The following is an 11,148-nucleotide window of genomic DNA, read 5'->3' as shown; positions in this document are numbered from 1 at the left end:
TGTTTAGCCCTGTTCCTGTCCCTTTTTCCCTGGATAGTCATATATTCCTTAACTTCAACAACACTCTGCCATTGATTTCCTCTTCTTTGCATGCTTTCCCAATATGTCTACTCAATCTCATCTCATAGATTGTTAAATGAATACAAGTGGAGGGTTGTAGGAAAACAGGTCAACTTGAAATTTGTGGAAAGTCGCTAGACTCTTGATTTTAGTGATCGGGTTTCCATCTCTGGCAACCACAAATATTAAAAAATGACAACAGGTCAAGTTGAAATTTCCTGCTGATAGTTTAAGTCTTGTGAAGGTAAGGTGACCGAAATATATGGATTTTTATTTCTGTCTCAATAGTTGTAGAGCATATCCACAAATTTACATTTCTTTTTCCATCCCTGAAAGAATATGTTATATACTTTCTGTAAGTTGATACTGCAGTGTGGAAGCTCAATTCCTGGTAAAGGGAAAATATTAATGGCCATGAGACCTCTTCTTTAGCTTGCACCATAATCCTTTTTTTGTGTGAATTGTTGCACCTGTCACTAACTCCACAGACTCGGGAGATCCTTTCAACTCCACATCAAACTTTTGCAACAAAATGGCCAATACTACAGTTGACTCCATGAGTGCAAATTGATCTCCAACACACTTTCTTGGTCCCCCGCCGAAAGGTAGGAAGGCAAAATCTGATATTATCTGATAATTGAAATGATAAACCTGATATAAGAAACATAAATTAGAGCATGGTGTTTTGATTGAAGCATGGAGCTTATGATAAGAAACCTCATTAGGGTATAGTGCTCCAGGGCTCCGAGATGGATCAAAACCTGCCCATCCTTCAATGCCTTCACTCTTCTTTTGTATCAGAAACCTCTCTGGGATGAAATCATGGGGCCGGTCCCAAAAATATGGGGATCTATGAAGATTATATACCTGAAAGAATCGAATTTTGGGCAATTGATGTCAATAAAAACATATATAGAACTCAAAACAAGCAAAGAAACTTGCAAAGGGTTTATTAAGAAGCAAATACTAGTTAAACTCACAGAAACAAAGATATCAGTCCCAGCAGGAATGGCATAACCATCTTTGTCACCTTTGTATCCTCCTGTCAATAAAAACCTTGGCTTTTAAACCTCAAATTATAGCAATTTTTGTTCATATGTATCCTTATTTTAAAAGATCCAGTTACACCCATATGAAACCACTGATTTATGTTGCACCAAATCATTTAAAATTTCCTAGTTTCATCTTACTTTCCATATAATCACATGAACATTAATTTTCAGTTATTTCCAGCTCTCTTAGAATCTCCCTTTTCGACATAAATGACCTATATGCTGACAACTTAAGCTTTTTTCTTATTGAAAAGTACATATTACCCTAGTTGTGATATAATATGCATTAACTGGACATGCTAAACAAATTAGCTTAAAGAATAATATCAATCAACCCTCAGGGGAGGAGAGAGAGGAACTGAAAAAGAAGATAGTATTAATGAGATATACCTGGTAACACATCTGCTTTAAGAGCTCGTCTGATAAGCAGTGGAGGCTGAGGATATAAGCGAAGAGCCTCTACAATAATAAGTCTTATGTACCTAAACGGTAAAGCAGAATCTAAAATATCATGAAGCATTTTCTAGTTCAAATGGAAATTAATTGAAGTGTGCTAAACAGCATAAATTAAATTTCTCATGTAATAAGTTTACATATTTCATTACTATAATAACCTTAAATTAAAAGGACATATTATTTGTGAAATATGTGTGAACTTAAGACTCAATGGTGTTTTATTAATATCTATTGAAGCTCTACTCAACTTTGGACATCAAAGAAAAAAAAAATCAGAAAGTGTAAGTTTGAACGCCAAAACTGTGCATAATAATAATGGTCCATTTTAATTAGCATGTTTTAGCCTATGGTTCAGTATGCTATTATCATGTTGCAGACTGCACTAGAAAACTAAGTATAAAATAGTGAACAAGGAGCAGAAAATTTTCATCAGAGTAATGACTTGGAGACCTACTCCAACTTTTTAATTGATTCATAAGTTGGTCTCTCCTTGCCCAGAACTGAATCAATCTCTGCTTGAGCTTTTCTAATTTTAGATGGGTTCTGCATTTTCACCAAAATAATAGACATCAGTATGGCTCAAAATCATAACAAGGAATGAGTATATCTATAAAGCAACATGACAAAAACGAATGCCGTGTCCAAAATTTCGTAGAAGGAATCATACTTGTGCAAGAAGGAAAACAGACCAAGTTAGAACAGCTGCTGTTGTTTCATGGCCAGCAATAAGCATTGTCATTAGATCATCTCTCAGCTGTTAAATAAACCACAAGGTTGAATAAAGCCAAATGTAAATACCAGTTTTGCACATAAATTCAAAAATGCCAAAAGAGATTCTTGGCTATGGGCAGGTTGAACCTGCCCATTGGTGTGTTTGTACACCTGCATTGAATAAGATAAGGTATTTATGCTGCCTAAAATAGCAGGAACTACAAGAAGATGGCTGCATTAACCCCCAAAAGTAGACATGAAAACTAGACCATGGGAGAAATGGGGCAGAAAGACCAATTTTCCAATAGACTATAATAACAGCAATAAGAAGAGATGCCCTATTATATCAAGTTAATCCTATTCTTGGAAGCACCAATCAGCAGAAGATAATTTACCTGACGATCATCAACATCTGCTGCCCTCATATCCACCAAAAAACGCAAAAGACTTGCATCCTGCAGACATTATAATTATGATATCTAAATTTCAAAAGGTTTTCTAAATATTATGACGCCCATCTACAGAAGGAACATGAATACTTTAGTGGAAAGACACTTAAGGATGTAATTGCACCTTAATATTCAAGTAGTCCCTTTGCAGCAGTTTTTCAACATCTGCTTCCTGCCAGTAAATATGAGCAATATTCCATATTTAGTTTATATGGGGCATGCTATGAGAACTCTCATACATTTATACCAATCTGATTAGCAAAAGCAAAAGGCTGCATGATACTATTCAACTTATTGTAGAAATATACCCATATGTTGCAGTATTGGGCTTCAATTTTGATAGACAACAACTTATCAAAATAATTTATAATGTACTTCACTTCTTCAAAGCCGGTAATCATTTTTTTATGTCAGGTTAACAAGGATCATTCCCAAGACACAAAAGCATCTTAGGTTTTGAATGGAATTAAATCTGTCTCAGTTGTTGGTGTGACATTGATCTGTCCAAAATAATGACAAGAACCTTAAAACTTATATCTTTCACTCCCACAGTTCCACCATCCAAGCTGAAGGCAACCAATAGGTTCACCCATCAAACTTAAAGTTATTGTACCTGATTCACCTTTTCAGGTGGGACTTGAGGTTAATCCTTGCTATACTTTCATTTTCTTTCCAATAAAAGAGTCATATTCTTTGGCACTATTTGGTGTCATAGAAATTACATGAAACAAAGTTGCTTGAGGAGAATTTTCTAATTTACTCTTCACTGTAGGCATAACAAATATGATTTTAGTATGAACATTCTATTTTTCAATCTCAAGCAGCTTCAATTTAAAATTTGAGTCATTACAAGTGCTAAACAACCCAATGCATGAGATCCATATAAGACTGCTGTTTTATAGGTGTTACTTTTCACTACTTAGGCATCAAGAAAAATAATCCATTACTCATACTTGCACTTAGAAAGGAAAATTGTGGTGCTGAAAACTCCTGCCATGATTTTGTGATCAATCCCACTTTCTCATACTCATAGCACTAGAAAGATTAATTAACACTCATTATATTCCCCAAACAATGGTTCTTTCATAACAATAAAAAAAGTCAAACTTATAAAGACAAATACATGGTTTTCCTTCAGTAAAATCAATAAAGAATAAAAAACAGAACAAAAAGAATTCGAGGAAAAAATTATTAAAAAAGAAAGCATCAATATAAGTGTGACGCTCATTTATGGATTAAATTCAAACCTGTCTGTTATCTTTTGCATTTCTGATGAGTCCATCAAGACAGTCATTGATGATCTTAAGGTCATAGTGGAACTTCCGTTGTCTAGGGACCACCCACCTTGCCAGAGGAATTTTCCAGTATGGGATGTAGAAAGTGGATCGATGCTCAGCTTCAAAAAGAGTACCATACACTGCCTGCAATGTATCTTTTAGAGGGTGATAAATGTGTCTTAAAATGCAATGCTTTCATAATGTGACCTGGATATTGGAGGTTATAGTAACAGTTTGAACCAAATACCCAAGATATAGAATTAGTCAATCAGAAAGTTTGGCAGATCTTTTTGCTGCAACTGCTTACTACAGCAATAGTAAAAAATTAGACATTAAGATGAAGAAAAAGTATTGTTTGATCCAAGACAAAGGGCAAGTGGCAAGAGGGAAACAAGTTGCTTTCTATCTCCTAGGGCAACATAAACAAAAATTGTTGGAATTCTTTTGCAATTGTTAGTCTATGCATAAGACTGAAACCTTTTCAGAGTTCCTAAGGCAGAAAAAGACTGTATAAAGACACATTGGAAACTTAAACCCTCTTGTCTCAAAAACACAATCAGCTCCACACATATTACAAGGCATTGTAAATCCTATATGTCCTTGCAAGGTTCAGCATAAACCCTTTTATTACAAGAGCTGTGGCAGACTGAACCGCTCCATGATTTGGCCAGTTTTTTCCAAGAGCTTGGGATTATTGATCTTTCCTTATTTCACTCTACAAAATTATAGGTTTATTCATTACTTGCAGCAAAAAGTAAAGCAAGTTAACAGAACAGATTAGAGGACTGAATCACAGAAGAGCAGGACTTTATTCAACAAAGCTCCACTTCAGAGTCAAGCAGCATCAAGTAATCTTTCCCTTCTTCTACAAAAGGCACATTATTTATAGTCATAATTTAGCCACTGTTGCCTCAAAACTTCAGCCCAAACTCTTTTGTAGTTTCTGCTAGTCCTAATTAGCACCTAAGGCCAAAATGCCACCAACATCCAGAAACTGTATGCCCAGCTATGCTACCAGGATCCTTTCTCAGGCTTGGAATGGATAGGTTAAGGCGAACTAATAAGGACGCTAGAATGCATCACTATAAGTTGAAATGCACATGGGACAGAATAATAAGAAGACATATAAAAAATTTGCTCTCCTCAGATTATGATGAGAGAGTTGAAGACATAAAAAATTGTCATAAATGAAGAGGGTCGAGCAAGCAGCTATATTTGAGCAACTTGTGATGGTGAGAATGGTCATATAGTTCTTCACATGACTATTTGAAATGAGTAGATGGTACATGTATGGCACAAGCATGGCAAGTAATGGCTAATAAGACTTGCCAATTAAGTGAAAATCAAATATAAATGTGACAAACAGGATAGAACACATTTTAATGTCGTACATGTTAGTGTTTATTATTTCACTCAGCTATCAGTGATCCATTAGTTAAAAGAAATATAGTACCATGCTGAGGTGCACTGCAAGGGAAAAATGCAAAAAAAATTGCAGATTTCCAGAAAGTATTATCGGACCTTAATCACAGGAGACTCTTTTGTAATAGAACTAAAGTCATAGTTGAAGACACCAAGTCCAATAATATCCAAAGCTAAGCTTGAAAACTCTGCTTCAAGGTCTAACTCAATCACATCTCCTCCACGCGAATGCTCTCCATCTAGAAGCTTTTCAAATTTCATTGTTGTTCGTTCTGAGCAATCAGTAAATACTTTGACCATAGCTTCCAAGTATAATGCATGGAATCCAGGAGCAATAACTGCACATTTTTAAACAAATTAAACATTACCAAAAATATTATCTGTAAGAATTTTTTTCACCTCAATATAATTGATAATCATAAATTTGAAAAGCAATATCTCCAGAAACTATAATAGTTAAGAGTAAAAATAGAATTTTATATTTAGCAGAATCCACTAGGTCAAAACAATAGGTATTGACTACACAAATCATTCTCTCAGACTAGTCTACTCAAATGAATGCCACATTTATGTAACTTAGCGGTTTCTTTTTCTCTTTTCTGATGATACATATGCCAGATGAGACTGTAAGACCATTCTACTTATCTCTCTTGGTATCATTTAGAAAATTTGCTTCCCTCTCTAAAATCTTGACTTGTTCTAGGAATGATATTTTTAATGTCATTATATAGATCTCAAAGCCAAAATGGGCAGACAAAGTTGGATCAATAATCAAACTAGCACTTCAAAAATGTATAGTTTACTAGCAATTATCCAAAAGAAAGGATTTCAAGCAGATATGCATGTTGACCAAATATGATGGAACAAAACATGTGATGCTTTGAAAGAGCATTCTACAAACATCCACAAAAATACCTTAAATTGATGACTGTCAAAATAATAGCAAATCTAAGGATTTATTAAAATGTTAAAGAAGGAACCTGCATCCTGAAGTTCATGAAAAAGTTGATGAAATTCCAATATATTTCTTAACAGATAAATTCCGAACTACCAAGTTTATACACCTGAGTCTGTATGAAAAGAGCAAGTATCGTCTTCTAATTTAAGTTCCCTAAACTTGAGCAGCTGACCATATTCAATCAGAGAACAAAAGAAGTGCCTTCTGTCCACATCAGATGCAGATAAAACTTCAACATCAAATAACATAAATTTCATACCTCTTCTCCTTTGTTTCCATGTGTCGAGATCGGCAGGTATAAGTCCCTTGCCCATTATTGGTTCTAGTATATCAGCCAGAACTCCCTAGTTCAAAAAATGAAAATTTGGGTAAATGAGTTCAAAATTGTAATTAAGAAATAGAACATTACTAAAATGAAGGATGCTAAATTCTAGAGCGGATGACAGTGCAATCAAACTTAACATTTTCTAGCTAAGTGATTGCATGGCTGGTTCTGTTTGATAATCATAAACCTCATTGATGATATTTATTTAGAAAGTATTTATTTATCTTTCAATGTCAAAGAGTTTGGAGCAGTATTCAACAGGTAAATGTGGCAGAAAACAAATCTTTAGAAGGCCTTATTTAGATGCTGCGCTACAAATTTCCTTCCATTAGCCACATCTAAAATCACAGTTGATAATCAATTACAAAATCAGAAAATGAAAATTAAGCCCTTGGATGCATACACATTAACATGAAAATGTAAAGGAAATAAAATTTTTACACATCAAGTTGGCATGTAAAAAATTCATAGACAATGTATTAACATAATACACCCAGGTGATAGAAGAAGCAATAAAAAAAGCGTTTGAAGGGAAAAGAAATCAACTACCAAGATGTAAAAATTGGTACCTTGTCAAAGGAAAATGCATTTTCTCTAAGAATATGCCTTGCAACAATAGGATCTGATACAACAACAAAAGCTTTTGGCCCAAAAGCAAGTTTATACACGGAGCCATGCTGCCACATAAATTAAGATATCAAACAAAAGAAAAACAAAACAGTAAGAATCATGAGGTTCAGATCATCAACAATGATAAGCAACAAAGGACTATAGCACATAATAAAGGGAAAACAAAACTCAACCACAGGGTTACATAGCATAATCACTGTTATGATTCAAATATGTGTTAGCAACTCAAATTTCCAGAAGAGGATACCCCCAACATTTAAGACTTGAAACTTTCCGTCAGAGTCTCAAGTCCAAAGATTAGGAAGGGAGTTTTGTGGATGGTAGAAGTCACCTTAGTATTCCAAGTCCAATAAGCTTTCACGTGTACTAAAAGCAAAAGTATTGGCAACTCAAACAGTTCAATTGAATCTCTACCTACATATCATTAGTAGAATTTGCAGCCAGAACAAGCAAAGGTGGTCACAGTAGCAAAACTCAAGATAGTATCAGTAGTATCCATACTAAAAACTTGCAATCAAAGACAAAAGGAAAAGTACCTCTAAAAACCAATCATACAAAGAGAAGAAGAGAGGTCGACCAAACAAATCAGAAACAGCGCCTTCAGCTACAGGCATAGAACCAAGACTTCCTCCACTTAGGAAATTGGTAAGAAGGTTGCTTGCATTATCCAAAAGATTCCTTTTAGCTTTTGGTTCGTTGGTACTTGTGGATTGACATCTGCAGAAATTCATCAGAAATACAATCAATAAAACAAATCCAAATCCAACCCTTTTTTACTCCAAACTTCAATTGCAAGAAAATGCTAAAAAAGAAGTTCCCACTTCCCACTTCCCACTTCCCACTCTCCAGTTACCTGATGGCAGCAGCAGAGGTTTTTAGTTTTGGGCTGGGAAATGAAGGAGGTTTTGAGACACCCAAGAAGGTGAAATCACTAGTTTGGAATGTACCATGAACAGAAGTTGAAGAGAGCTGCAGGGATGAAGCGCTTGTAGTTGCTGCTACTGCTACCGTTGCCATTGCCAATCAGTTAACTTTTGTTGGGTTTCTTTGGGTTCGTGTTAGTGGAGAAGTTCAGATTAGATATTGCCGAATGGGTTGGCGTGGGGGGATGTTCATGCGCCTAACACCTTCCACTACTAATAGTGGGACTAGGACAAAAGTAATAAAAAGAAGCAAACACCGTCCCACTCCCACTCCCACTATTCTTCGGGCAATCTGGCTATCGGACATATTTAAGATATGTTCGATACATAAAATTATAATAAAATAGAATAAAATAATATTATAAATATAATTAAATTAAATAATATTATTTTATATTTGATATGTATAAGTATGAGAATAAAATAATTTATTTATTAATTAAAATTATTTTTTAAAATATATAATTTAAATTATTGAAATAATTTTTAAAGATATAATTAGATATATAAGTTTAATTTTATAGATTAAAAATAATTTTTTTATTTAAAGAGAATTGAATCATCATATACCTAAAGAAAGATTAATCCTTATAATCTTATCATTTTTTTCAGATACAAACCAAATACATTATAAAATGATTATATATATCATCTTATACATCAAATATGATCTTATAAACTTAATTAAAAAGTTTATATTTGATGCACTATCAATGTATAGATTTTAGATTTTATATATTATTAGTGAATCAGATCATAACATCTCATTAATAAGTAAATATCAATTTTTAAAATAAATATAAAAAAATTTAAATTCTTTTAAAAAATTTACTCATTAATAAAATGACATCATATAATTCACTTTACTAATAAAATGATATCATACGATAATATATAAAATTTATATACTAATAATACATCAAATATAAACCTTAAATTAAATAAATTATTTATCGTAGAATTAACCTCGAATTATGGTACTTGAGTAATTAGCTTAATAGAATTTGAAGAGTTTAATTAAATTTGTATTTTTAATATATTTATATTTGATGTACTATTAAAATATAAATAGTATATATTATTAATAAATAATATAATGACATATTATTAAACATTAATTTTAAAATTTTAAAACCTTAAAAATAAATATACTTAATCCTAAAAATATATTTAATATTAATTTCTTTAATAATGTGTCATTGTACAATTTATTAACAATATATAACATTATAAATTGAGAATGTATTAAATATAAAATTCTAATATATGTAAGTCTAGCATTTTATTTTATCTTAAATTTTTTAAAAAAGTTAATTCAAATTTTAAAAAAATTTGATTCTCATTATCAATAATTAAATTTTATTAAATCGAGTTTCAAATTCAATCTTTTGACTCAAGATTTTCTTTTTGGCGTCAAGATTGCTTTTTGAATTATTATTTATTAATTGGGCTTAAAAATTGTTATTTTGGACCTGTGATTGGGTTTAGATCTCAACATGAAACCAGCTTTGTCTAACTTAAATTTTCATTGTTTTATTTATTTGTTATGTTTTTATAATTTTCTTTTAATTTTTAATTTATATGTTTATTTTTTTAATTCAAAAAATCAAAATTCTAATAAAAAATAAAAGGGGAAAGTTTTGGTTTATTTGAATTTATTTAATTATATGTTAGTGTCTTCATTGATTTATTTATTTCATTTAATTCATTGATTTCGTATAATCATATAATATTTGATTATTATTATAATTTTTTTGTGCTTGTAACTTCACAAAAAATATGTTGACTAGTTAAATTTTCTAAAAAAAAAAAAAAATTGGGAATAGTTTATCAAATTTATTTATTAATTTATTAATTAATATTTGTTTTTTTATATGGAGAAATATGAATTCGAACCCTATTCAAAAAGTAAGAGGGTTATCCGCCAATCAAATTTTCTAAAAAGAAATTTTTTGGGAATAGTTTACCAAATGTTTGAATGCAACATTTCTTTACTTTTAATTATTAATTAGTCAAAATTAAAATTAAAGTTTAATTAGATAACTCATATTATCATTTATGATAAAAAATTTAAATGACAATTTAGAAATATAGTAAATTTAAATATCTATTAGGGTTAGTTCAAAATATTCTCATATTTTATTTATAATAAATAAGTTTAAAAATTTTAAAAATAATATCATTAATTTATCATGATATTTTTAAATATTGAATCTGATTATGTGGTATTTAAATAAATATTTTTATGTAAATATTAAAATAAAAATAAAGAGATAAAAAAATTAATCTTGACTTTATGATTGTTAAACTTTAGACATAAAGTATAATTATTTTCTTGAAAAAAATTGAAATATTTATAAATTTTATTTTAAAAATTAAAATATAAAAAAAATAAATTATAATAAAAAAATTTAACTTTTAAAGATTATTTTATTAATTAATTTTATTTTATTTTGATATAATTAAAATATATCGATCAGTACAATCGATACAAAAATGAAAATAACAATATTATTTTTATATAATGACGAGAATAATAAGACATATCAGCCAATATATCTTTGCCGCAAATTGAGGAAGAAAAGGTGGGTAAGAAGCAGACATTCTTCAAAAAATGGCAGTCAAAACAACTTATTAGGTAAGATGCCTTTGAATTTGTTTATAATCTTATATATTCTCAAGTATATGATTAGCATCTTTTCCCAGGCTGTTTTCCAAATCAAAACCCTTTGTTTTGTTATTTTAAACTTAAATATAAAATGATATCACTTTACATTTGAATTTTGAAAACCTTGTTCTCTTTTTCTCAACGTCTTCCTTTTTACAGTGCTTCCTCGCTTTTTCTTTGTTCGTACCTTCATTAATTGCACGCTTGAGTGCATATG

The 11,148-nt window shown here is 31.0% G+C and overlaps 1 protein-coding gene across 2 annotated transcripts; it reads right to left on the bottom strand.

Moving 5' to 3' along the window:
* Positions 1-310: 310 nt before the first annotated feature.
* On the bottom strand, positions 311-8,478 carry LOC111305649 (cytochrome P450 97B2, chloroplastic). Of its 2 annotated transcripts, none has more exons than XM_022903356.2 (14): positions 8,194-8,478; positions 7,877-8,057; positions 7,280-7,387; positions 6,645-6,729; positions 5,527-5,765; positions 3,976-4,149; positions 2,853-2,900; positions 2,675-2,734; positions 2,236-2,322; positions 2,023-2,111; positions 1,503-1,594; positions 1,041-1,102; positions 778-927; positions 311-690 (listed from the first exon to the last, which is right to left on the bottom strand). In XM_022903356.2, exons 1-14 carry the CDS (start codon positions 8,355-8,357, stop codon positions 466-468), a joined length of 1,764 nt encoding a protein of 587 aa, XP_022759091.2. In that variant the 5' UTR covers positions 8,358-8,478; the 3' UTR covers positions 311-465. The 2 variants fall into 2 exon arrangements, with proteins under 2 accessions (XP_022759091.2, XP_022759092.2); XM_022903357.2 differs by having other exon boundaries at positions 8,288-8,478.
* Positions 8,479-11,148: the final 2,670 nt, after the last annotated feature.

This window comes from Durio zibethinus, chromosome 21 (genome assembly GCF_047325235.1).
Source record: "Durio zibethinus cultivar Kanyao isolate XHJ-2024 chromosome 21, ASM4732523v1, whole genome shotgun sequence".
Lineage (NCBI taxonomy): Eukaryota > Viridiplantae > Streptophyta > Magnoliopsida > Malvales > Malvaceae > Durio > Durio zibethinus.
This window is presented reverse-complemented; position numbering and strand designations above follow the sequence as displayed.

Bases quoted from the DNA above. Each gene is read 5' to 3' on its own strand.
- LOC111305649 (XM_022903356.2), bottom strand. From the start codon at position 8,357: ATGGCAACGGTAGCAGTAGCAGCAACTACAAGCGCTTCATCCCTGCAG. The intron at 4,150-5,526 runs GTCCGATAATAC...GATACATTGCAG, and splicing joins AAGAGTCTCCTGTGATTAAG to GCAGTGTATGGTACTCTTTT. The intron at 2,112-2,235 runs GTATGATTCCTT...GTGAAAATGCAG, and splicing joins CTGTTTTCCTTCTTGCACAA to AACCCATCTAAAATTAGAAA.